This window comes from Oncorhynchus keta, chromosome 1 (assembly GCF_023373465.1).
Source record: "Oncorhynchus keta strain PuntledgeMale-10-30-2019 chromosome 1, Oket_V2, whole genome shotgun sequence".
Classification (NCBI taxonomy): Eukaryota; Metazoa; Chordata; class Actinopteri; order Salmoniformes; family Salmonidae; genus Oncorhynchus; species Oncorhynchus keta.
The window spans coordinates 49246394-49274311 of NC_068421.1; the positions used below are offsets into that span (position 1 = coordinate 49246394).

General features: G+C 43.3%; 1 protein-coding gene across 2 annotated transcripts; it reads right to left on the bottom strand.

Annotated features, from left to right (window-relative positions):
• Positions 1-12493: 12493 nt before the first annotated feature.
• LOC118386899 (actin-like protein 6A) lies at positions 12494-27318 on the bottom strand. 2 transcript variants are annotated; one of them, XM_035774885.2, is made up of 14 exons: positions 27138-27318; positions 26482-26558; positions 25139-25313; positions 20313-20413; positions 19782-19879; positions 19339-19433; positions 17965-18071; positions 16971-17060; positions 14100-14161; positions 13869-13983; positions 13673-13753; positions 13418-13513; positions 13231-13317; positions 12494-13078 (listed from the first exon to the last, which is right to left on the bottom strand). In XM_035774885.2, the coding sequence occupies exons 1-14, from the start codon at positions 27160-27162 to the stop codon at positions 12998-13000; spliced, it is 1290 nt and encodes a 429-aa protein (XP_035630778.1). In that variant the 5' UTR covers positions 27163-27318; the 3' UTR covers positions 12494-12997. The 2 variants fall into 2 exon arrangements, with proteins under 2 accessions (XP_035630778.1, XP_035630769.1); XM_035774876.2 differs by having other exon boundaries at positions 17950-18071; positions 27138-27317.
• Between the last annotated feature and the right edge of the window lie 600 nt (positions 27319-27918).

The following is a 27918-nucleotide window of genomic DNA, read 5'->3' on the forward strand; positions in this document are numbered from 1 at the left end:
AACAAATAACCAGCTGGCTTTGTGATGTCACAAATGTTGCTGATGATGTAATAAAAACAGACAGTTAAATGTGTGTAGCATGGTAATCCATTTGATCTGGAAATAATGACCACAACTAAATCAAATAAAAGTTTATCTGTCTCGTGCGCCGAATACAACCGGTGTAGTAGACCTTACAGTGAAATGCTTGCAGGCTCGAACCAATAGTGCAAAAAAAGGTATTAGGTGAACAATAGGTAAGTAAAGAAATAAAAACAACAGTGAAAAATAACAGTAGTGAGGCTATATACTGGCACCGGTTAGTCAGGCTGATTGAGGTAGTATGTACATGTAGATATGGTTAAAGTGACTATGCATATATGATAAACAAGAGAGTAGCAGCAGCGTAAAAGAGTAGTTGGGGGGCACACAACGCAAATAGTCCGGGTAGCCATTTGATAACCTGTTCAGGGAGTCTTATGGCTTGGGGGGTAAAAATGGACTTTTTGTCCAAACTTGGCACTCTGCTACCGCTTGCCATGCGGTAGTAGAGAGAACAGTCTATGACTGGGGTGGCTGGGGTCTTTGACAATTTTTTGGGCCTTCCTCTGACACTGCCTGGTGTAGAGGTCCTGGGTGGCAGGCAGCCTTAGCCCCAGTGATGTACTGGGCCGTATGCACTACCCTCTGCAGTGCCTTGTGGTCGGAGGCCAAGCAATTGCCGTGCCAGGAAGTGATGCAACCAGTCAGGATGCTCTCGATGTTGCAGCTATAGAACAGTTGAGGATCTGAGGACCCATGCCAAATCTTTTTCGTTTCCTGAGGGGGAATAGGCTTTGTCGTGCCCTCTTCACAACAGTTTTGGTGTGTTTGGACCATTCTAGTTTGTTGGTGATGTGGACACCAAGGAACTTGAAGCTCTCAACCTGCTCCACTACAGCCCCGTTGATGAGAATTGGGGCATGCTCGATCCTCCTTTTCCTATAGTCCACAGTTATCTCCTTAGTCTTGGTTACATTGATGGATAGGTTGTTATTCTGGCACCACCCGGCCAGGTCTCTGACCTCCTCCCTATAGGCAGTCTCGTCGTTGTCGGTGATCAGGCCTACCACTGTGTCATCTGCAAACTTAATGATGGTATTGGAGTCGTGCCTGGCCATGCAGTCGTGGTGAACAGGGAGTACAGGAGGGGACTGAGCACGCACCCCTGAGGTGCTCCAGTGTGGAGGATCAGCGTGACGGATGTGTTGCTAAATACCCTCACCACCTGGGGGCGGCCCGTCCAGGATCCAGTTGCAGAGGGAGGTGTTTAGTCCCAGGATCCTTACCTTAGTGATGAGCTTTGAGGGTACTATGGTGTTGAATGCTGATCTGTAGTCAATGAATAGCATTCTGACGTAGGTGTTCCTTTTGTCCAGGTGGGAAAGGGCAGTGTGGAGAGCAATTGAGATTGCATCATCTGTGGATCTGTTTGGGCGGTATGTCTAGGTTTCTGGGATAATGGTGTTGATGTGAGCCATTACCAGCTTTTCAAAGCACTTCATGGCTATGGATGTGAGTGCTACGGGTCTATAGTCATTTAAGCAGATTGCCTTCGTGTTCTTGGGCACAGGGACTATGGTGGTCTGCTTGAAACATGTTGGTATTACAGACTCAATCAGGGACATGTTGAAAATGTCAGTGAAGACACCTGCCAGTTGGTCAGCACATGCCCGGAGCACATGTCCTGGTAATCCGTCTGGCCCCGTAGCATTGTGAATGTTGACCTGTTTAAAGGTCTTACTCACATCGACTACGGAGAGCATGATCACACAGTCGTCCGGAACAGCTGATGCTCACATGCATGCCTCGGTGTTGCTTGCCTTGAAGCGAGCGTAGAAGTGATTTCACGGGGCGCGATTTTTCACGAAACTGGACCTCAGGAGCGCGTATATTCGGGAGGGAGATGAGTGGAAAACCGCGTTTAGTACCACATGTGGTCATTATGAGTACCTCGCCATGCTGTACGGGTTAAAGAATGCTCCAGCCATCTTTCAATCCTTCATCGATGAGATTCTCAGAGACCTGCATGGACAGGGTGTAGTGGTGTATATTGACAACATCTTGATCTACTCCGCTACACGCGCCAAGCATATGTCTCTGGTGCGCAAGGTTCTTGGGCGACTGCTGGAGCATGACCTGTACGTGAAGGCAGAGAAATGTGAATTTTCCAAATGATCCGTTTCCTTCCTGGGTTATCGCATTTCCATCTCGGGGGTGGTAATGGAGGGTGACCACGTCAAGGCTGTGCCTAATTGGCCGACTCCCACCACGGTTAAGGAGGTGCAGCGGTTCTTAGGGTTTGCCAATTACTACCGGAGGTTTATCCGGGTCTTTGGCCAGGTGGCAGCCCCTATTACCTCACTGCTGAAGGGGGCCAGTGCGTTTGCAATGGTCAGCAGAGGCGGACGGAGCTTTCCGTCGTTTGAAGGCGCTGTTCACCGACTCGGACGCCTCTGAGGCTGGGGTTGGAGCTGTGCTCTCCCAGCGCGCAGGTACGCCACCGAAGCTCCACCCCTGTGCATTTTTACCCGAAGAAGCTCGGGCCAGCGGAGCGTAATTATGATGTGGGATAGGGAGTTGTTGGCCATGGTTAAGGCTCTGAAGGTGTGGAGACACTGGCTTGAGGGGGCTAAGCACCCTTTCCTCATCTGGACTGACCACCGTAACCTGGAGTATATCTGATCAGCTAGGAGACTGAATCCTCGTCAGGCAAGATGGGCCATGTATTTCACCCGATTTCGTTTTACGATCTCGTATCGACCAGGTTCCCTCAATACTAAGGCCGACGCGCTGTCCCGCCTATACGACACTGATGACTGGTCCATCGATCCTACTCCCATCATTCCGGCTGCCAAGCTGGTAGCACTGGTAGTATGGGAGGTGGACACTGACATCGAGCGGGCATTAAGGGAGGAACCTGCGCCTCCACAGTGCCCGGAGGGTCGTAGGTACGTGCCGCTCGCTGTTCCGCTCGCTGTTCCGTTCCACAAAGGCCGTGGTCCCATCTATCGGTGGATTTTCTTACAGATCTTCCCCTGTCTCAGGAGGACACAACGATCCTGGTCGTTGTGGAACGGTTCTCTAAGTCCTGCCGTCTTATCCCGTCCCCTGTCTACCTACGGCCCTGCAGACTGTGGAGGCACCATTCACCCATGTCTTCCGGCACTACGGGGTGCCCGAGGATATCGTTTCTGATCGGGGTCCCCAGTTTACGTCCAGAATATGGATGGCGTTTATGGAGTGGCTGGGGGTCTCGGTCAGCCTGACCTCAGGTTATCACCCGGAGAGTAATGGGCAGGTGGAGAGAGTGAACCAGGAGGTGGGTAGGTTTCTGTGGTCGTATTGCCAGGACCGGCCAGGGGAGTGGGCGAGATACATCCCTTGGGCAGAAATGGCCCAGAACTCACTAAGCCACTCCTCTACCAACATTTCACAGTTTGAGAGCGTGTTGGGGTACCAGCCGGTACTGGCACCATGGCATCAGAGCCAGACCGAGGCTTCTGCGGTGGAGGAATGGGTGCAGCGCTCTAAGGAGACCTGGAGAGCCGTCCAGGATTCATTGCGTCAGGCGAGTGGACGGCAGAAGAAGAGGGCTGACCGTCACCGCAGTGAGGCCCCCGTGTTTGCACCGGGGGACAGGATCTGGCTCTCGACCCGAAACCTGCCCCTCCGCCTGCCCTGCCGGAAGCTGGGTCCGCAGTGTGTAGGGCCATTTAAAGTCCTGAGGAGAATAAACGAGGTGTGTTATCGATTGTTACTCCCTTTGTATTATTGTATTAACCCCTCGTTTCATGCGTCTCTCCTCAGGCCGGTGGTAGCTGGTCCCATGCAGGAAGGTGAGGTTCCGGAGGTCCCTCTGCCCCCTCTGGACATCGAGGGGTCCCCGGCGTACACGATACGGTCCATTCTGGACTCCAGATGCCGGGTGAGGGGCCTGCAGTACCTCATGGACTGGGAGAGGTACGGGCCGGGGGAGAGGTGCTGGGTCCCGGTGGGGGATATATTGGATCCCACTATACTAAGGGAGTTCCATCGCCTCCATCCGGATCGTCCTGCGCCTCGCCCCCGGGTCGACCCCGAGGCCGGTGTCAGCACGCTAGGTTTTTGGGTTTGTTTTGCACCTGTGTTTTAGGGCATTCACCCATGTTTGGACCTGTTACTTTGTTAAGGACATTAAAGCGTTTTTTCCCGTTTACTTTTCTCTCTGCGTTTGACTCCTCACCCATCACTCACCCACCGTTACATGCTGCAGAGAAGTATTTGGGTATATGAGATTTGACTTCAGAGTTACAGGATGTGTTGAGTGGTGGCTGTTTTATTTGTCTTTAAATAAAAGCGGGAGACTGTTAAGTTCATGTCACTCTGTTTATAGTGCGCCTGCGCAGCAGTCTTGTTGTTGATGAACCTGGCCTGAGTGCAATGGCAACCATGTCGTGTGCTAATACGGTAAAAGATGTTAAACTGGAACCTTGTCGTTGTGTCATTTCAAGTTAACAGTGGCTTCTCATCCTCCCAGGCCATTGGCATGGTGCAGGAGCAGATAGGGTCAAAGTAGTGGAATCGGGTAGTGGGTTTATATTGAGTGTAGGTGGCAGCTGCAGAGAAGTACCTGGGTACCTGGGAGATTTTATTGCAGAATAGTTATGATTTTTTAAATATTTTTATTAAAGTGGTTAATAGGTGTAGGTTTGGTTGGTGATGCAATAATATTTTGTTTCTATCACAAATGTAATGTGATTGAACACGCTACCACGCAGTAGGTGGGGGCATGCACAAACAAAATGTGCGACCGCCATGATACCAAAGAAGAAGAAGCGGATTCTTGCTGGCTAATCTTGTACACTTTGCTGAGTGCCGCCTTGGTGTTTGCTAGTGGTGGTATGTACACAGCTGTGATGATAATAACGTAAGTGAATTCCCTCAGCATATAGTGGGGTCAGCATTTTAGCATCAGGAACTCCAGGTTGGGTGAACAGAAGCTTCGGTACATCAAGAATTGTTTATGAGGAAACATTACCCCTCCCCCCGACTCTTACCTGAAGCCGCTGTTAGATCCATTTGGAATATGGTGAAGCCATCAGGTTGAATAGCAGTCGAGTCGAGCATATCACTTGCCAATGTCCGAAATTAGGGCACGAGTTGCCTTCCAGAGAGACATCAGAGATTGTAACATTCTCTGTTTCATGGAAAAATGGCTCACTCTGGATATGTTGTCAGAGTCGGTACAGCCACCTGGTTTCTTCATGCTTCGCGCCGACAGAAAAAAACATCTCTCTGGTAAGAAAGGCGGGGGTGTATGCCTTGTGATTAACGACTCGTGGTGTAATCATAACAACATACAAGAACTCAAGTCCTTTTGTTCACCGGACCTAGAATTCCTTACAGTCAAATGCCGACCACATTATCTTCCTAGAGAATTCTCTTCAATTATAGCCACAGCCGTGTACATCCCCCCCCAAGCAGATACTGTGATGGCCCTGAAAGAACTTCACTGGACTCTATGTAAACTGGAAACCATATATCCTGAGGCTGCATTGATTGTAGCTGGGGATTTTAACAAAGCTAATCTGAGAACAATTCTTCCAAAATTCTATCAGCATATTGAATGCGTGACACTATTTGATAGCACTCTGGATCACTGCTACTCTAACTTCCACAATGCATACAAAGCCCTCTCCCCTGTTCTCCATTCGGAAAATCTGATCGTGACTCCATTTTATTTACATGACAGAATACAAACAGTGTAGCTATTCCCTCCGCAAGGCAATCAAACAAGCAAAGCGTCAGTATAGAGTCGCAATTAAACGGCTCAAACACGAGACGTATGTGGCAAGGTCTACAGTCAATCACGGATTACAAAAAGATAAACAGCCCCGCCATGGACACCGACGTCTTGCTCCCAGACAAATGAAACAACTTCATTGCTCGCTTTGAGAACAATACAGTGCCATTGACACGGCCCGCTACCAAAGCCTGTGGGCTCTCCTTCTCCGTGGCCAAAATGAGTAAAATATTTAAATGTGTTAACCCTCTCAAGGCCGCCGGACCAGACGGCATCCCTAGTCACATCCTCCGGGCATGCGCAGACCAGCTGGCTGGTGTGTTTACGGACATATTCAACCAATCCCTATCCCAGTCTACTGTCCCCACATGCTTCAAGATGGCCACCATTGTTCCTGTTCCCAAGAAAGCCAAGGTAACTGATCTAAATGACTATTGCCCTGTAGCACTCACCTCTGTCATCATGAAGTGCTTTGAGAGACTAGTCAAGGATCATATCACCTCCACCCTACCTGATACCTTAGACCCACTCCAATTTGCTTACCGCCCCAATAGGTCCACTGACGATGCAATCACCATCACACTGCACACTGCCCTATCCCATCTGGACAAGAGGAATATCTATGTAAGAAGGCTGTTAATTTACTACAGCTCAGCATTCAACACCATAGTACCCTCCAAACCCGTCATTAAGCGCAAGACCCTGGGTCTCGACCCAGCCCTGTGCAACTGAGTCATGGACTTTCTGATGGGCCGCCCCCAAGTGCTGAAGGTAGGAAACAGCATCTCCACCCCGCTGATAACCTCTCACTCAATGTCAACAAAACAAAGGAGATGATCGTGGACTTCAGGAAACAGCAGAGGGAGCACCCCCACCCTGTCCACATCGACGGGAAAGTAGGTGAGAAGGTGGAAGGTTTTAAGTTCCTCGGCGTACACATCACGGACAAATTGAAATGGTCCACCCACACAGACAGCGTGGTGAGGAGGCTGGAGGATGAAGAAATTTGGCTTGTCATTTAATCACTCACAAACTTTTACAGACGCACAATTGAGAGCATCCTGTTGGGCTGTTTCACTACCTGGTATGGCAACTGCACCAACCTTCAGCGCAAGACTCTCCAGATGGTAGTGATGTCTGCACAACGCATCACCGGGGGCGAACCACCTGCCTATACCATTTGTTGCATCTTGCCTATGCCACTCAGTCATTGCCGGGGCGGCAGGGTAGCCTAGTAGTTAGAGCATTGGACTAGTAACCGAAAGGTTGCAAGTTCAAATCCCCGAGCTGACAAGGTACAAAATCTGTTGTTCTGCCCTTGAACAGGCAGTTAACCCACTGTTCCTAGGCCATCATTGAAAATAAGAATTTGTTCTTAACTGACTTGCCTAGTAAAATAAATAAAGAAATAAAAATTGCTCATCCATATATTTTATGTTTATTTTCTTATTCCATTCCTTCACTTAGATGTGTGTGTATTAGGTAGTTGTTGTGGAATTGTTAGATTACTTGTTAGATATTGCTGCACTGTCGGAAGTAGAAGCACAAGCATTTAGCTTCACTTGCAATAACATCTGTTAACCATGTGTATGTGACCAATAAAATAACATTTGATTTGATTTGATTTTTTTGCTGACCAGCTAGGTTTCCATCCAATTGGTGATTTTCATGGAAATATTCTAAATTCCACATTTTCCCACCAGAGATGTTTCCATCCGATTGAATTGTTGAGAATTAATGGCTATCCGTGATGACGTAGTGCACATATAAAGAACTTCTGCGGTTAAATTTCCATGTACTGAATTTAAAAAAAAATTTTTATGGGTTTCCATCACATTTTTAACTCTACTGGTTGTCACAAAAACAGCTCGCAGGAACAGCCTACTACATCATTTTTATTTGCCAAGCGGTTAGATTTTTTTAGATTTTTTATTTAACCTTTTTTCAACCAGGTACGCTAGTTGAGAACTAGTTCTCATTTACAACTGCGACCTGGCTAAAAGATAAAGCAAAGCAGTTCGATACATACACAGAGTTACACATGGAATAAACAAACATACAGTCAATAATACAGTAGGAAAAAAAGTCTATAGACATTGTGTGCAAATGAGGTAAGATAAGGGAGGGAGGTAAAGGCAATAAATAGGCCATGGTGGTGAAGTAATTACAATATAGCAATGAAACACTGGAATAGTAGATGTGCAGAAGATCAATGTGCAAGTACAGATACTGGGGTGCAAAGGAGCAAGATAAATAAATAAATACAGTATGGAGATGAGGTAGATGGATGGGGTATTTACAGATGGGCTATGTACAGGTGCAGTGATCCGTGAGCTGCTCTGACAGCTGGTGCTTAATGCTAGTGAGGGAGATATGTGTCTCCAGCTTCAGTGATTTTTGCAGTTCGTTCCAGTCATTGGCAGCAGAGAACTGGAAGAAAATGCGGCCAAAGGAGGAATTGGCTTTGGGGGTGACCAGTGAGATATACCTGCTGGAGCGCGTGCTACAGGTGGGTGCTGCTGTGGTGATCAGTGAGCTGAGATAAGTCGGGGCTTTACAGAGCAAAGACTTGTAGATGACCTGGAGCCAGTGGGTTTGGCGACGAGTATGAAGCGAGGACCAGCCAACGAGAGCGTACAGGTCGCAGTGGTGGGTAGTATGTGGGGCCTTGGTGATGAAACAGATAGCACTGTGATAGACTGCATCCAATTTGTTGAGTAGAGTGTTGGAGGCTATTTTATAAATGACATCACCAAAGTCGAGGATCAGTAGGATGATCAGTTTTACGAGGGTATGTTTGGCAGCATGAGTGAAGGATGTTTTGTTGCGAAATAGGAAGCAGATTCTAGATTTCATTTTGGATTGGAGATTTTTAATTTGAGTCTGGAAGGAGAGTTTACAGTCTAACTAGACACCTAGGTATTTGTAGTCCACACATTCTAAGTCAGAACCATCCAGAGTAGTGATGCTGGACGGGTGGGCAGGTGCGAGCAGCGATCGGTTGAAGAGCATGCATTTAGTTTTACTTGCATTTAAGAGCAGTTGGAGGCCGCGGAAGGAGAGATGGTGGCATTGAAGCTCGTCTGGAGGTTAGTTAACAGTGTCCAAAGAAGGGCCAGAAGTATACAGAATGGTATCGTCTGCATAGAGGTGGATCAGAGAATCACCAGCAGCAAGAGCGACATCATTGATGTATACAGAGAAGAGAGTCGGCCAGAGAATTGAGCCCTGTGGCACCCCCATAGAGACTCGAACATCTTGGGACTGAGGAGTACCTTTGTTTGACAAGCCAGGACTTGAGACAAGCTAGCAAGAGTGTGCCTGTCCTGACCAGTTTGAACCATGAAGTGGCGCTACACAGGTGTCAGCAAGAGTTCAAAACTTCTGAAACAGAAACAGACGAGGCTCTTCTGACCAATAGTGCCAAAAGCCATTTCAACAATCTTGACCTCATGTGAGGACGAGATATCAAATGAATTACAATCTGATGTGTTCCTTGAGGTCAACGTGTTTGTAGGTGGGGTTCGGTCTCAGCTGAAGAACATCTCCTTGTCAAGATCCCCAACAAACACGTGGTTTTAGTTACTCTGCTCCGGGGTCCTGGAATTCTCTCCTGAACATTAAGTGTGATGATCTAGTCACGTTGGTGAAGTTTAAACACTTGATCGATGTAAATGTCATAGACGAGTGTAATAGTCTTTAGGACAGTAGTTTTTTTGTCGTGACATTTTTTAAAAACGTAATATGTAATTGTTGTACTGTATGTGTGTCTATAGTTTTGTTTAATGTTGTGCTAGTGTATGTAAGTTGTTTGGTCTGAAACGGTGTTCCCCCTGCTGCTATTGGACCAGGTCTCTCTTGAAAAAAGATATCTCAATGAGAAAAAACCTGTATAAATGAAGGTAAAAAAAAATACAAATACTTATATTTGATATAAATAGATATAAATAATTATATCTACTGTACATCCACCACCTCTACTGATATTATACAAACCACGGTGAAAGACCTGCAGGAGCTCACCCAGACCATCCAATCATCTTATATGGTGTCTGGCACCTTCCAGCTCACCACTGGACAGATTTCTGAGAAAAGGATCTGTTGCTTGTAACATCCATCACAGTCCGCAATTTAAGATTAAGGAGTTCCTCAGAAAATATCTGCAAATCAAAATCTTTTTAAAGCAGTTCTGCATCACAAAGAACTAGTCTCGGGCCATCTTGGGGTCAACCGGAGCAGTGTTATACCTTACGCAAAAGATAACTGTGTGGACATTCCGCATTAATGATTACTTAAGATCAAGTCCTCCAAAAAGATCTGAACAACCACTAATATTAGCATGGTACGTTGTCGGAGTGCTGACAGCCAAAATAAACTACTGCCCTCTGCTTCAGGCTCCTCAATCTCTCCGACAAATACTTTCAAAATCAAGACAGAATGGGACGTTGCTTTACCTGGTACTCCCATCCCCACTGAGTTTCCTGCTCAGAGTGACTGCCCAATTGTAAGAAACAAGATCATTTGAGGACTTATTTCACACAGAGGACTTACTTCCCACACCTTTTTCGAACAAAGGCAAGCTGCTGGGGTGGGACCTCCAATCCACAGTTAGAAAATTGAGAAGAAGAATTTCCACGAGGACCATCCACATTTTCAGATAGGATAAGATAGCCACAGGTCCTAACATTGGCAGCAGCCAAATGTGCTTCTGACTCCATACTTTCAAGGCTGAAATGGGGAAAGGAACACAGCAGCAGCGTATATGACAAGTGTGAACGTGTGTGTGGCGTCAGTATACGTGTGTGTGTGCATGTACTGTAGTGTATGTACGTGTGTGTGGGTTTGTGTGAGTGTCAGCGTGTGGGTAGAGTCTTTTGAGTGTGCATAGTCAGTGCAAAATAGTGTCAATACAGATAGTCTGGGTAACCATTTGATTAACTATTTAGCAATCTTATGGCTTGGGGATAGAAACTGTCTCCGACCCTGTTGGTCCAAGACCCAGTGCTCCGGTATCGCTTGCCGGACGGTAGTAGAGAGAACAGTCTATGGCTTGGAAGTCTTTAAAAAATGTTCAGGCCTTCCTCTGACACCGCCTGATGTTCTGGGCTGTCCGCACCACCCTCTGAAGCACTTTGTGGTCGAGGGCGGTGCAGTTGCCATACTAAGCTGTGATGCAGCCAGTCAACATGGTCTCAATGTTGTTGCTGTAGATGCCAAAAAGAGCAAGGCCAGGTTTAGCTTTCTTGTGAAGTTTCCCAAGATCAGCTTGAACCCAAAAGTTATAATGCATGTAAATCTTTCAGAAATAACTTATATAATTCAGTCTTGCAATTAATACTTAACAAAAAAATAAATGCAACATGTAGTGTTTCTTGACCCAATGTTCATGAGCTGAAGTAAAACATTTAATACGACCAAAAAGCTAATTTCGCTCAAATTTTGTGCACAAATGTGTTTATATCCCAGTTAATGTGCATTTATCCTATGCCAAGTCATCCACATGATAGGTGTGACATATTACACAGGTGCACCTTGTGCTGTGGACAATAAAAGGCCATTCTATGATATGCAGTTGTGTCACACAACACAATGCCACAACAGATGTCTCAAGTTGAGGGAGTGCTACTTTAAGCCGCCTCTAAAGTAGTTTTAGACAATTTGGCAGTACACCCAACCGGCCTCACAACCGCAGACAACATGTAACCACGGCAGCCTAGGACCTCCACATACGGCTAGGCAGGCCATTATTTGGGATGTACTGGACCGTCCGCACCACCCTCTGTAGGGCTTTGCGGTCGAGGGCAGTGCAGTTGCCATACCAAGCAGTTTTGCAGCCATTCAAGATGATCTCAATGGTGCAGCTGTATAACTTTGAGGATCTGAGGGCCCATGCCAAATCTTTTCAGCCTCCTGAGGGGGAAGAGGTACTGTCGTTGCCCTCTTCACGACTGTACGAGTATGTGTGGACCATGTTAAGTTCTTAGTGACAGCCCAGTCGATGTGGATGGGGGTGTGCTCACTCCCCATTCCCTGTAGTTCACGCTCTTACTAACATTGAGGGATTGTTTTCCTGGCATCACACTGCCAGGTTGTGCCTTTTCCTACCAAAGTGACTGTTCCACTGGATGTCATAAGGTGAATGCACCAATTTGTAAGTCGCTCTGGATAAGAGCGTCTGCTAAATGACTTAAATGTAAATGTAACCAGGGTTTCAAGAAAGTTGACAAAGACCTCAAGCCTCTGAACTTACATGAATGTGTACTTTACAGGTTTGTCCTACTGTTGCTTAGGCTGCTGCTCAGTCAAGACTAAGATATTATCCTTTAACCATTTAATCAGTTCATTCAGGAAAAACTTTGTACTCTCCTCTGAACTACTGCATATGACATACTGTACTCACCCATACTAGAATCTTGTTATTTGCAGAGTCAATGAAACATTCTCAACTCCTTGGCTCCAGAGGGAGAGGCTTCAAATCAAATTATTTTCCTCATTAAATGACATTGCATTATTTTTTGTTGCCATTCATTTGCATTTTAGTTGGGGATTGTGTGGTGACTAACCACAACCTGTGAAATCATTTAAGCAGATGAGAAGTTGTAAAATTATGCATCCGTTCTGCTGAAAAATGTAAATAAAGTGAATGTACAGAAGTGCGTCAAATTAGTTGCAAGTGTCAAAACAAGAAAATCACTTAACAAATATTCCTTTTATTTTCAAGACAGCAAATAGCCAATCAAATATAAAACATGAGCGAAATTAAATACAAATTTCATTTGCAGTGAATAATTGTCTTGGCATCATTAGAGAAGTTAATTCACTACCCCAAAATGGAAAGGTTTAAAGACAAATGACATTCACCTGACACCACATTATATAATGCATAACCACGAACACTGCCCAAGTGTTTCTACCTATCAAGAGGATTGATATCAAAATATCAGTCCTCTTATTAAATATACTGAAAATTATGTGGAATCAAAAAGGAATTTAGCCTCCCCCTCCCTCTTCATAGCAATGTGACACGGTTTGTTAGTCAATGTTTTCTACATAAAATTATAAAAAAGACAGACTTTTTTTTTTAATCGTCAAAAACAGCAACCGTCCATGGGTGTTCCGGAGTCCACATTAAAATGTTAAACTAGACACGTTGTTCTGGAGTTCTGGAGGCAGCAGAACATCGTTGGCGGTCAATCAAGGGCACTTTCTGTCCACACACTGCTTACCGCCCTCCTCGTACTCTTGTTTCGAGATCCACATTTGCTGGAAAGTTCCCTAGGGTCAAATAAAACATGACACTTATTAGGTCAAAGTAATATCATGTTATAATAAAAAAAAATGTAAAAAATCAGGCAAACACACAAATCATAGTGAGCTAGTGACCAGAAGCATTGCAATACAGTAAAAGTATATGGAAGTGAACTCACTAGTGATGCCAGGATTGAGCCTCCTATCCAGGCACTGAACCTGCGCTCCACCGTTGTGTTGTTGGCTATCAACTTCAGCCTCATGCTCTGAACAGAGGAGAGAAGACGGGCACCAAGATCACTAACTTTAAGAGTACCACAAATGGATGAAGTAAGTCATTGAGAAATAGTTTAGTGTAGCACTCACAGGGGGGGTCTTCTGAGAGAGTTCTCTGGTGAGTCGGTCCGTGAAGCCAGAGATGAGTGTGTTGCCGCCGGTGACCACCACACTACCATAAAGACCCTGGGACAAAGATCAAAAGTCAGTTCTGTAGAACCTCTTCATTCAAGTGGGGGAAAAAGGTCAACTGGCCTCAACCTTGCTTTAACATGTCATTCAGAATGACATAAACATACCAAGTGTCACTCACAAAATACATAGGTCTTGAATGTAGGCACCTACCGGCCGAATATCAATGTCACACATTCCCACACTGGTGGTCACCACGTGGCCGACTCCCAACATGGTGTTGCCAGACAGACCCTGTGGAGGAGAACCGGAACAGACGGTTAGAACACTGAACATTCTGAACACCACATTTCAGACAGGTCCGGTCACATAGGATGATTAAGGCTTTTTGACAATCGGCGATTCTTACCTTGGCATTGGAAGGATCGAAAAGGCCCTCTGGAATCTTCAGCCTCTCTGCCCCAAAGTCACAGTTGTATCCATTGGGCAGCTCGTAGTGAACTGTGGGCATCTGGGCTGCAACTCTGTGGGAGAGATGATTACATTTCAAAACAATGGAGAAATAACCCTTTAAGGGACGGAACTATTCTGCGGTGGTTATTGTGAAATGTTTGAATGGAGTAGATTATGGTGGACTCACTGTTCATCGTACGGCGAGTCTGAGACCTGCAGCACGGAGGCCTGGAAATCCTGGATCACAGTCTGGAGACAGGGCAAAAAACATTAAATACTCAAGCAGCAGGGCCTGACATTAACTTTTTTAGCCACTTGTAGGACAGATTTTCTTACTTGTCCAAAAGCTCAATTCACTTATCCCCCCCCAAAAAGATCCGTTATAAATTAAGAGGGGCGATCTAAAGATGCATCAAAGAGCATAGGTAATATGACTTATGGCCTTTGACTGATTGTTCATTTGAAAATGAATAGAACATAAGAGAAATGATGGTTTCAATGACAAAGTGTTTTAAATCATTCTCAACATTTTCATGGTCGTATTTTTGGTTAGGCTAGGTTACTTTAAAACAAGGTGAGACACGATTCATAAAGTGACATAAAACGTTCAGGTTTTAAACAATAACATTTATGGTTAAACAGTTTCCAAATGCTGACCACCTATGCACAGATTCAAGGTGGGTGATGTGCAAACAGGCACCATTTTATCTAAATGAACCGTGCCGAGTACATCGACAGAAACAAGCCTTTAGATGTTAATGTTAATTATCCTTAATTATGTTTGTCAAAAAATGACTGGCATTTAGCCTATATTTATGTAATTAGAAAGTCTCATTAAAAGTTTGGCTACATTTTCTGGCGCCTCGCTCGTGTCAGCATCAGTTTGGACATGAGGCTGTAGGCCATACGCACTTACAGGGCCTTCAGAAAGTATTCACACCCCTGTGACTTATTCAACATTTTGTTGTGTTACAGCATGAATTTAAAAACGATTCAATTGAGATTTTATGTCACTGACCTAAACACAATAACATAAATTCCACTTTGACATTATGTTTTAGATGATTTACTTTTGAATATTAATACAAAATTGAAAAGCTGAAATGTCTTGAGTCAATAACTATTCAACCTCTTATGGCAAGCCTAAATAAGTTCAGTCGTAATTTTTTTTGCTTAAGAAGTAAGATAATAAGTGGCAAGGATGTACTCTGTGCAATAGTGTTAAACATGATTTTTGAATGACTACCTCATCTTTGTAACCCACACATACAATTATCTGTAGGGTCCCTCAGTAGAGCAGTGCATTTCAAACACAGATTCAACCACAAAGACCAGGGAGGTTTAATGCCTTGCAAAAGGGCACCTATTGGTTGTTAGATGGGTATAGAAAAATATATACACTACCGTTCAAAAGTTTGGGGTCACATAGAAATATCCTTGTTTTTGAAAGGAAAGCACATTTTTTGCCCATTAAAATATCAAATTGATGTTATAAATTACTATTGTAGCTGGGTCAAAATGGCCAGAAACGAAGAACTTTCTTCTGAAACTCGTCAGTCAATTCTTGTTCTGAGAAATGAAGGCTATTCCATGCCAGAAATTGCCAAGAAACTGAAGATCTCGGACAATGCTGTGTACTACTCCAATTACAGAACAGTGCAATCTGGCTCTAACCAGGATAGAAAAGGGGTGGGAGGCCCCGGTGCACTGAGCAAGAGGTCCACCAGTACATTAGTGTCTAGTTTGAGAAACAGACGCCTCACGGGCCCTCAACTGGCAGCTTCATTAAATAGTACCCGCAAAACACCAGTCTCAACGTCAACAGTGAAGAGTCGTCTCCGGGATGCTGGCCTTCTAGGCAGAGTCCCTCTGTCCAGTGTCTGTTCTTTTGCCCATCTTTTCTTTTATTGGCCAGTCTGAGATATGTATTTTTCTTTGCAACTCTGCCTAGAAGGCCAGCATCCTGGAGTGGCCTGTACGAGATCTTCAGTTTCTTGGCAATTTCTCGCATGGAATAGCCTTCATGTCTCAGAACAAGAATAGACTGACGAGTTTCAGAAGAAAGTTCTTTGTTTCTGGCCATTTTGAGCCTGTGATTGAACCAGCAAACGCTTATGCTCCAGATACTCAACTACTCTAAAGGCCATTTTTTTGCTTCTTTAATCAGAACAACAGTTGTCAGCTGTGCTAATATAACTGCAAAATGGTTTTCTAATGATCAATTAGCCTTTTAAAATGATACACTTGGATTAGCTAACACAATAAACTTAATCACAGGGCCAAATATACACTGGGGTTGCTTACCAAAGATGACATTGAGTGTTCCCGAGTAGCCTAGTTACAGTTTTGACCTAAATCAGCTTGAAAATCTATGACAAGAATTGAAAATGGCTGTCTAGCAATGATCAACAACCAACATGACAGAGCTTGAAACATTTTTTTTAAAGAATAATGTGTAAATATTGTACGATCCAGGTGTTCAAAGTTATTTGAGACATACCCAGAAAGACTCACAGCTGTAAATCGCTGACAAAGGTGATTTTAACACGTATTGACTCAGGGGGTTGAATACTTATGTAAGCGTTTCTCATTGGTATTTTATTTTTTTTGCCTTTTAAATTCATTTTAATCCTACATTGTAACAAAACATTGTGGAAAAAGTCAAAGGGATGAGAATATTTTCCAAAGCCACTGTAATAATAAATCCCCTACACTTTGACATGTAGCTAGGTTTTATTGTTTATGTACATGAAAATGTGATTTGAATATTATTCCAATGTTGGCCTCTCTGATCCAATTCTGATCGGAGTAATTGTTTGATAGGCCTACTGTGATCCCCCCCCCCCTTCTTGTCCATACGGACAAAGTAAATCTATATTCTTCTTCTCCAACAAGAGGACAAGTGTTAACTCACGAGCCCTGTAGCAGTAATGAAAATTCACTAAAGAAAATGTAAATGATGAAGACAGGTTTATATCACGTCTATGATCCATATGATTCGGTGACACATAGGACTGTTTATGACTTTCTGTTTATGATAGCACACATAACTACTTACATTACACATGTAGTTGTGCCAGGAACGGGTGACTTGGGGTAGTTTCTCCTTCTTCTTCCAGCTTGCTGGGGCTCCTTCACGTACTGCATCCTACAATGAGAAACGCTAAGATTAGCAGTGTGCCATCTCAATGGAAGAGAAGTAAGTACCCTGGTCCCAGATCTGTTTGTGCTGTTTATGGAAATGACCATAGGAGTTGGCGAGACAGCACAAACAGATCTGGGACCAGGCGTAAGAGTGTAATAATACGGAGCCAGGGATAAAAGGCTACCAAGTCTTGATGTCAAGAATATGAGGAATTCCTGATAAATTCAGAGAAATCGCATCTCAGAGTGTGACGGGCGAAGACAATCACAGGACAATGAAGAATGTCACATTTTGTGGTATGAGAAATCAAAATATGAAGGATGAATGGGATTCCTGTGAAGTCGGGTTCCTATCATGTTTCTTTCCCCTAGTGCTTATTCAATTATGGATATCGCTTTAGGTTTTGTAGATTATGACTTTTTCAAGCATGCTGTGTGACATGCTCATTTAAATTCATGCTAATGCAAGTACAAGACAACAGAGAATGACAAGGGAATTCCAATTAACTAGACCACTAGACCAATGTAGGGCTTTTGGTATAGAGTTGATCAAACAAATTTTGTCTATACCAATTTTATGGCCCATGTCAACTTGATGTTCATGCACACAGTGTATGGGAACCAAAGACCTGAGTTAGAGCATCACTTGTATTAATTGTTATTGGTCAATCATTAAATTACAGACAGCCTTAATATTACATGCGGATACCCAAACAGACCCAAGTGACTAATGAAACGTCGAGCGGATGAAGGAAAATCCATGAGACAACATGAATATGTAAAGATATTTTTTAAATATCTAAGTACTTACACCACCCCACCACCGTAACTTGAGGAATAGCACCAAAAGAAAGTGAGATGTGGAATCTCTGAAATGAGTAGTTTTGACTTACTTTAGCAGGTCTCACCTTTGAGGCAATCATGTAAGGAGGGACTATTTCAACATTTAACTCTTGAAATAGCTCTCTACATTGCATGCTCATAAAATCCCCAGCAAGGGGAGACTTGACAATGCCTGAAACAAAATACCAAAAAGGTGTCACTGATTGTTTTGGGGAAAGGATATTGAAGACAGCATCATTTTCATTTGTCGTCATGTCCAAAACACATATTTAGACAAAATAAATGCTGTATCATCTATCATTTTATTTTCCTATCATTGGAACATGCACTCCGTGCACAAAACATTATGAACACCTGCTCTATCCATGACAGACTGGCCAAGTGAAAACTATATTGGCGGTCACCTCTTAATCTACACTGATTTAAGTGAATGTATGCTTTTTGCTGGGGTTTTCACGCTCAACATTATCCTGTGAGTGTGTGTGTGTGTATCAAGAACGGTCCACCACCCAAAGGACCACCAGAGAACTGTGGGAAGCATTGGAGTCAACATGGGCCAGCATCCCTGTGGAACGCTTTCGATTCCTTGTAGAGCCCATTCCCCAACGAATCGAGGCTGTTCTGAGGTCAAGGGGGGATGCAACTAAATATTAGGAAGGCGTTCCTAGTGTTTTGTACACTCAGTGTATACACCAGCTAGGATGGCTTATAACATCTATGACATATACACAGGCCAAGAAATCTGAATGACTTAGCACCACTGTGAACGGAGGCCTTGTCCTTTAATGACCCTAACCTAATACTCCTTTTCCGAATTAACATTCCCTCATATTATATCAACTAAAAAGGCTTCATTGATTTCTGGGTAACACAATCCCCTAATTAATATGCCAGCCTGGACTCCTGTGCCATTCTCCTCGGTCTTGAATTTCAATGCAGCTCCGAAATGGCCTCACTGCAGAAAGCCTAGCCCTTGATACTTTGCCAAGATGGTTGCTATAACCTAATAAATAAATAAAATATGTATCTTTACTGTAAGGGGATGATTTGGAGGTGGATACAATGTCAAACCTCTTTCCTGCGTCTCTTTACTTAATCTTACTGCTACCATACTTTCTATGGGGGTTCAATTTGTTGTAGGGAGAGACAGAAGTGTTACCCAGTTAATATATTTTGGGGGTTTCCACAAGCTTGGTATTCAAAACCAAATCTGTATCTACATTAATTCATTTATACCCACATCATGAGACACAATGGCTTCAATGTGGATGGATGACATTTCTGGTCAAGTGTGTCCAAAAAGATTGTTATTGCAACTAACTCATAAGGGTAAGAGTTTATCATTCATTTATTAGACAAATGTGTGGACATGTCCCATGAAAAGTAAAAACCACAAACCAAAATAGGAAGAGAGGGTGGTCGAAGAAGTGACAATTTACCTTGCTGAAGCACGTAACCGTCATGCACTGGAATGGCTGTTGTGTGTGTGGCTCCGCTGTCTAACACCAACCCTGTGGATCGTCCATTGGCAAAGCTCAGACACTCAGAGTTAAGGAAAAGGCACATTTCCACAGAGATGAAAATGTATTTTAGACCAAACCCTTGTGTCAAAGTCACATGAGCAATAGATAATGGCAAAATACAAATCTACTTTGGATGAGAGAAGTTTTCAACGAGACAAACCTGGATAAATAAAGGTTAAATAAAAGGAATAGAAAAACAAAACTGTTCAGGAGATGTTGGGGTCATTATTAAACAGCAGATGAATCGAATTTGACTAGTGTTTTATGACAGTAACACCACCAATCCACCACTTCAACCTTCCAACAACATCCCCATTTCATGTCAATCTACTCTGCAAGCCTGGATGGCTTAAGGATACGAAGACAGCACTGCCGTTTTACACAGGAAGAAGGCGGGAATGTTGTAATGCTCAAACATTAGTTCGGTTAGCTTCTCCCGCTTGGCTCGTGTGTTCCACTGCACAGAGATGAGAGAAAGAAGGGAAAACAGTGCTGTGTTCATTAGGGCACACCATAGCAAAACGATTTTCAACTGAAAACGTGAACTAGCGTTTCTTACTGAACAAATATAGATAGTACCTTCTGTTTCAGAGTGTTTTTTTTTATTTGGTGCCTAAACCAGCAGGACACCATATATACTTAATACCATATATCACAGTACTATATCACAGTATAGTAATTCCATAGTGGTTTGTTGTGATTCAAAATCAGGTGAGCCACTTTGGACATTGATGGCACGAGTGGCAGTTGGTATTCACTGTCATTTCAACTTACATGGGGCTCATTCCATACTGAATGAGGTTATCACAAAACCAATGCACTATTACGGGGGGGGGGGGTGAAAAAAATGACACGAGGCTCATTCCAAACTGAAGGTGAGGCCTACTCACCGAGGCTTCTGACATGAGTACAGGATGCATGCTGGGTTCCGACTTGAAGTGCATCTTGTAGGTGTGGTCTAGGATGGCCTGGAAGCTGTCCCAGTCCTCGACTTCACAGATAAGAAAACAAAAACGCAAATTAATGAGTAAGAGGATGTCACTGGTATCCAGTGAAAAATTGGCACAAGAAAATCTATAGACAACAGGGTGGGCCAAGGTAATTTTCCTTGTATAAAATAAATAATAGACCGGGCTCGACATTAACACAAAAAAAATGTCGGACAATAAGAATATAGATTTGAGTTGTCTGAATGGACATGAAAAATAAAAATCACACAAATCGCAATATCAATAAATTGCTCGGTCACTTAGAAACATATTCCAGTGTCTGCCTGCCAGCTGGAAATCTTTGCCGGTGGGTGTAGGGTACCTGCCCCTCTTCCTCCAAAGCCTAGGTTGCAGTAGCCTACTGATGATGTAGGCCTTTTAATTATAGAAGAATGGATAAACTTTTAATGATAGCCCAACTAAAGCTATCACGTTTCACATTGGATTAATTAACCACAAAAAGGTAAGAAGTGTTTTTAATTCTAGTGCTGCTCTGCACACACAAGCTAACTAGCTAAAGTTTGCTCTGGTCCAACGTTAAGACAAGTCTCTGAAGTTCAAAGACTTGTCTGTCCATGGTGACTGGCAGCACAGTGTGTACGTTTGTTTTTCATTATGATTAAACCATGCTTTTATGGCAGAAGACAATTTGCTCTTGGGGAAATAATTTGTTTCAATTCCTGGGTTTACTATCACGAACACAGAACAAATATATAAAACGCAACATGCAACAATTTAAGATTTTAATAAGTTACAGTTCGTAAGAAACACAGTCAACTGAAAGAAATGTATTCAACTCTAATCTATGTATTCCACAACTGGGAATACAGATTTGCATGTTTTGGTCACAGATACCTTTAAAAAAAAAGAGTTAGGGGTATGGATCAGAAAACAAGTCTGTTTCTTGTGTGACCACCATTGTCATGCAGTGCGACATCTCCTTTGCATATAGTTGATATTGCAAAGTTTGCTTGATATTACATTTACATTTAAGTCATTTAGCAGACGCTCTTATCCAGAGCGACTTACAAATTGGTGCATTCACCTTATGACATCCAGTGGAACAGCCACTTTACAATAGTGCATCTAAATCTTTTAAGGGGGGGTGAGAAGGATTACTTTATCCTATCCTAGGTATTCCTTAAAGAGGTGGGGTTTCAGGTGTCTCCGGAAGGTGGTGATTGACTCCGCTGTCCTGGCGTCGTGAGGGAGTTTGTTCCACCATTGGGGGGCCAGTGCAGCGAACAGTTTTGACTGGGCTGAGCGGGAACTGTACTTCCTCAGTGGTAGGGAGGCGAGCAGGCCAGAGGTGGATGAACGCAGTGCCCTTGTTTGGGAAGGTTGAACACCAGACGGGCTGCGGCGTTCTGGATGAGTTGTAGGGGTTTAATGGCACAGGCAGGGAGCCCAGCCAACAGCGAGTTGCAGTAATCCAGACGGGAGATGACAAGTGCCTGGATTAGGACCTGCGCCGCTTCCTGTGTGAGGCAGGGTCGTACTCTGCGGATGTTGTAGAGCATGAACCTACAGGAACGGGCCACCGCCTTGATGTTAGTTGAGAACGACAGGGTGTTGTCCAGGATCACGCCAAGGTTCTTAGCGCTCTGGGAGGAGGACACAATGGAGTTGTCAACCGTGATGGCGAGATCATGGAACGGGCAGTCCTTCCCCGGGAGGAAGAGCAGCTCCGTCTTGCCGAGGTTCAGCTTAAGGTGGTGATCCGTCATCCACACTGATATGTCTGCCAGACATGCAGAGATGCGATTCGCCACCTGGTCATCAGAAGGGGGAAAGGAGAAGATTAATTGTGTGTCGTCTGCATAGCAATGATAGGAGAGACCATGTGAGGTTATGACAGAGCCAAGTGACTTGGTGTATAGCGAGAATAGGAGAGGGCCTAGAACAGAGCCCTGGGGGACACCAGTGGTGAGAGCGTGTGGTGAGGAGACAGATTCTCGCCACGCCACCTGGTAGGAGCGACCTGTCAGGTAGGACGCAATCCAAGCATGGGCCGCGCCGGAGATGCCCAACTCGGAGAGGGTGGAGAGGAGGATCTGATGGTTCAGGAACTGGAACACGCAGTCGTACACGTCGATCCAGAGCATCCCAAATATGCTCAATGAGTGACATGTCTGGTGAGTATGCAGGCCATGGAAGATATGGGACAATTTCAGCATCCAGGAATTGTGTACAGATCCTTGCGACATAGGGGAGTGCATTTTCATTTTGAACCATGAGGTGATGGCAGCGGATGAATAGCATGGTTATGGTACTCAGGATCTCATCACCGTATCTCTGTGCAATCAAATTACCATTGACAAAATATGTTCGTTGTTGGTAGCTTATGCCTGCCCATACCCCCACCATGGGTCACTTTGTTCACCCATTTACACACAATACCCAATAATGACAAAGTAAAAACATGTTTTTAGCAAATATTAGTTAATTTATTGAAAACAAAATATAGAAATATTTAATTTACACTCAATACTTTGTAGAAACACCTTGGGCAGCAATAATGGTTGTGAGTATTTCTGGGTAAGACTAAGAGCTTTCCACACCTGGATTGTGCAACATTTGCCCATTATTCTTTTCAAAATTCTTCAAGCTCGGTCAACTTGGTTGTTGATCATTGCTAAACAACCATTTTCAGGTCTTTGCCAAAGAATTTCAAGTAGATTTAAATCAAAACGGTAACTCGGCCACTGAGGAACATTCACTTTCTTCATCGGTAAGCAACTCCAGTGTATATTTGGTCTTGTGTTTTAGGTTATTGTACTGCTGAATTCATCTCCCAATCAGATTTTCCTCTAGGATTACATTCATTTTTTTATCCTGAAAAACTCCCCAGTCCTTAACGTTTACAAGCATACCCATAACATGATGCAGCCACCATTGTGATTGAAAATATGGAGAGTGGTACTTAGTAATGTGTTCTATTGGATTTGCCCCTAACATAACACTTTGTATTCAGGACAAAAAGTGAATTGCTTTGCCACATTTTTCACAGTATTACTTTAGTGACTTATTGCAAAGAGGATGAATGTTTTAGAATATGTTTTATTTTATACAGGCTTCCTTCTTTAACTGTCAATTAGGTTAGTATTGTGGAGTAACTACAATGTTGTTGATTCATCCTCAGTTTTCTCCTATCACAGCCATTAAACTGATAACTGTTTAAAAGTCACCATTAGCCTCAGAGAAATCCCTAAATGCGGCTTCCTTTTTCTCCAGCAACTGAGTTAGGATGGACGTCTGTATCTTTGTAGTGACTGGGTGTATTGATACACCATCCAAAGTGTAATTAATGACTTCACCATGCTCAAATGGATATTCAATGTCTGCCTTTAATTTGTATATATACTTATTTTTTATTTTTTTTACCCATCTACCAATAGCTGCCCTTCTTTGTGACGCATTGGAAAATCTCCCTTGTCTTTGTGGTTGAACCGGTGTTTGAAATTCACTGTTTGACTGAGGGACCTTACAGATAATTATATGGGAGTACAGAGATGTGGTAGTCATTCAAAAATCATGTTAAATACTATTACTGCACACCGAGTGAGGCCATGCAACTTATGACTTTAAAAAATATATAAAATGTACATTTCTAATCCTGAACTTATTTAGGCTTGCCATAATAAAGGGGTTGAATACTTATTGACTCAAGATGTTCCTGCTTTTCATTCATTAAAAAAATGTATCAAAACATAATTCCACTTTGACAATATGGGGAATTTTAAACTCAGGCTATAACACAACAAAATGTTAAATAAGTCAAGGGATGTGAATACTTTCTGAAGGCACTGCATACAGGTCATTTGCTGCTACAAATAAGGCCCAGTACTGTTGAATAATTAAGGTGTGCATGCATAGTGCATACGTCTCGTCACACAACTGAATTTTATTAGCCTAACTCTCATCTCTGTTGCTGGGTCAGATACTGAAAAGAAAAAAAAAAGACTGATGAAATTTGCTAATTTTAGCGAAGTGTGCGAATAATGATCCAGGTCAGCACTCTAAGGAGGTTTCTGGTGCCATAGTGCTCCTCTGCGTCAATTAAGATTGCTGTCACACTTCTCTAAATAGTCCAACTCCCCTGTACTGAATTCAGATTAAAAACAGTTGGGTCATCATTACCTCCATATCGACAGCTTGAAGGACCATGTAAGCAATGTCCTAAATGGCAATCTCATAAAAATATTTTAAATGGGGTGGACAAAAACACCTCGTTTTCAGTTACTTCCTATTTCCCATTTGAGATGGCTAGCCTGTTATATTTACTGGCATCAAATTAGCACCATGGAGAGTTTGTGAGAAAGAAACCCAACACCTACGCCATGATGGCTCTCAGTCTGACCAATGAACAACCATCATTTCTCTTTTCTAACAAAGACCACCCTCTTCATAAACCTCAAATCACTGTTGAATGCTGATCATTTCAACACAGTGGCAAAGCATATACAGGGGAAGCCTCTGGAGACACTGACCACAGACAAACAGAGCAGTCCAGATAAGGATCCTCTCCCAAAACATTGTGCAGTGTCATATATGATGAAGGCATCACTGAGCCTGGCATTCCCTCTACCATACTATCTAGGGGCCACTTCACAGGACCAGCAGCATTTGCTCCACCAACTTTATGAGGATTTTAATTTCATCACAGCAGAATACTGTCTATACAACTTACACATTGCCTACGATCAAGTCGGGGAAGAGAGACTCACTCATGCCGTTTTTGAGCGGTGACATGACCTCCATGTTCTCGCGGGCCACCCTCAGCTGGTTGGTGTCGATGAAGTAGTTGGTGCCCTGCTTGCCCTTGTCCCCGCCGTCTGTCTCCATCGGGGTGCTGCCATCCTCTCTGTCCAGGGTCACGCCGATCACTGTGGGGAAGTCAGCCTATGTGCAGAAAGAAATGTATATAACATGGGCCAACTCAGAGGAATGGAGCAGGAGCACTCGTTTGTGTAAGTAGGCTAATTATTGGGGCAGGTCTGAGATAATGGCATTTTAATCCATTGTTTCTATCACTACTGTCCAGAATACTGTCAGTGAAACATGAATGGAACACCTTTTTGCTAGTTTGCAGAACAATGTAATTTGTTATGGCAAACAGCATCAGCAACAATGAAACAACTATAGCCTCGCCCTAGCCCTTCAGTTCTATTACATTACACATGTGGGGGTCATAAGGCAACACGGAAAACACCAACGCGTTCGTGAGATTCTCATCTTTCCATATAGTGGTCATATATTAGACTGTAGACCGCTTGGACGCTACAGACATTTTCGTGAGAAGACCAATTTTCGGGACGTTTCATGTTCTGACAAACACTGCTGTAGCCTGGCCGCCTTCCACCGCAGATGCGGAAGACTGACACAGGCAGATGGATTGAGACGCAGCCTATGCAAAAAAAACACATCTCTAGCTTAAACTGATTTTGATGGGGACTTTTAAAAAATTATGTTACTTGGATTGGTCAACAGACTTCTTAATAGAACATGTAAGGTCCTTGGACTAAGAAGTAATGTTAGGCTATCCTGTAGTCCAACTTTTTGTTGATTATGGTTTACCGTTGCCAACTGTTTCGCTACTGTGTGCACTAATGAATAGACCCCTAGATAGTGGCACTGATGGCAGAGGTGTTAATGGAGTTGGGTAAATGGGCAATTCCACAATAACAGTGATTCTGAAACTCAGATTTTTCAAACAAAAAAACAATTATTGCGATACGAAATCCTAAAACAATGCACAAGGACTGCTTTTAACAATTTCCACATCAAATGTTACAAAAACATATTTACTTGAAGAACAGTGCAGTTTCAAAGTTTGGTACACACCATTCTGTTATCAAACTTTGGATGGACTGTTCTTCAAGTCTCAGCACTTTGTTACCATGGAATTGCCCAAAAGCAAGTACGACAGGAACGGACTACCTAAACCTAATTCATGCTCACTGTCATGGGTTACAGTCCTCATTTCCTGACATTGATATACCCTCTAATTGAAAATGAATATGTAGAGGAAGATGCATAGTTAATCAGGTCACTAGACTAGGACACTTACCTTGGGACAATCTTCACCAGCATAGCCAGCTCTCACTGTGTATGATCCTATGTCAAACACCAGGGCTCCAACCTCATCTGCAGAGAGAGTAAGCACAAGTGAATAAATTACACAACAGTAAGCAATGTGTTTACTTACGTCAAGACTAGAGGCTAGCTTAATTGACCACACTTGGCAACTAACGTTAGTTACATTTCTACTAAGGAAGCTAGAGAACGTTTTAAATGTCACTGAATGCAATCTAAACTTGTTTTGGTAGAACTTGCAGATAGCCTAACTAGCTAGCTAAAGTAGAAAGCAAGCTAACGTTAGTGTGTAATTCATCTGCAAAGGGCTGTTAGCCATGCAGCTAGCGAGTTAGCTAGTAGCATGTTTCAGTTATTGTTGGCAGGCACGCTGGCAGTTATGTTCGGTAAATCACAAAGTAAGAAGTGCATGAGAGAAAATAAATGATTATGCCCGTCATTGATAACTAGCTATTAAGCTAGCTATATGCTAAAGATAACACCAGTCTGCAGATCACCTAACAGGTTAGCTAGCTAGCAAGCTTGTTGTATGTAGTTGTATCCTACTACTGGTAGCTAGTTACTGGTAGCTAACTACGGCACAACGTGGCGAGTTCATTCATTTCATTTTGACCGCAAAATCACACTCACCGCCTCCATACACTCCGCCACTCATCCTCTCAAATTATAAAAACAGACAAATATAACTTTGTGGATAATACGATTAACGAAAATTGCCCGTCAGCTAGCTAAACGTTTTATCACAACAAAAGAAATGCATAAACGTGAATCAACGTAACAGGCGCCATATAGCTGTTACCAGGCAATCCAATCAAACGTTTCAACGGCACCACTAAATCCGCCTCTGTACGTGACGTCAAAGTTAAGTTACTATGAGAGGAAGAGGGGCTGTTTCAGATGACAGGGAATACATTTTGATAGAGTGAACCTAACTGTGTTTGACATTGTGTAAAATTTGAGCACAATTCAGTCCCTATACATCAATGGTTAGAGACTTGAAGAATGGTATGGTAAATATGACCAGTCAAATTGTCCATATTAGTTCATTTGTTTTAGTGTAATGGGCCTTATTATTTGACTGTCAATTGGTAGGGCAACTAACTGTGTTTGTGTGTGTGCGCGCGTGCATGTCAAAGACATTCATTTATAAATCAAAATAATATTGTATTTGTCATAAACTTTTTAAACAACAGGTGTAGACGAACAGTGAAATGCTTACTTACGGCCCTTCTCAACAATGCAGAAACAAAAAAAGAGAAATAGAAAAATAATAACACATGGAATAAATACACAACGAGTAACAGCAACTTGGCTACTATTAGCAGCCATTATCATGTATTTGCATATTTTGGCCAGGTGATTAATTGAATCAGGTTGCTGTCAGCTCTGACGGTTGCAGTGTGCAACTTGC

What these genes read in the sequence shown, in the direction of transcription:
- LOC118386899 (XM_035774876.2), bottom strand. Translation starts at nt 27,162, where the DNA reads ATGAGTGGCGGAGTGTATGGAGGCG. An exon ending in TACTCATGTCAGAAGCCTCG is followed by an intron (nt 19,880 to 20,312) that starts GTGAGTAGGCCT and finishes ATCTCTGTGCAG; the next exon opens with TGGAACACACGAGCCAAGCG. An exon ending in AAAACGGCAGTGCTGTCTTC is followed by an intron (nt 19,434 to 19,781) that starts GTATCCTTAAGC and finishes TGAGTGTCTGAG; the next exon opens with CTTTGCCAATGGACGATCCA.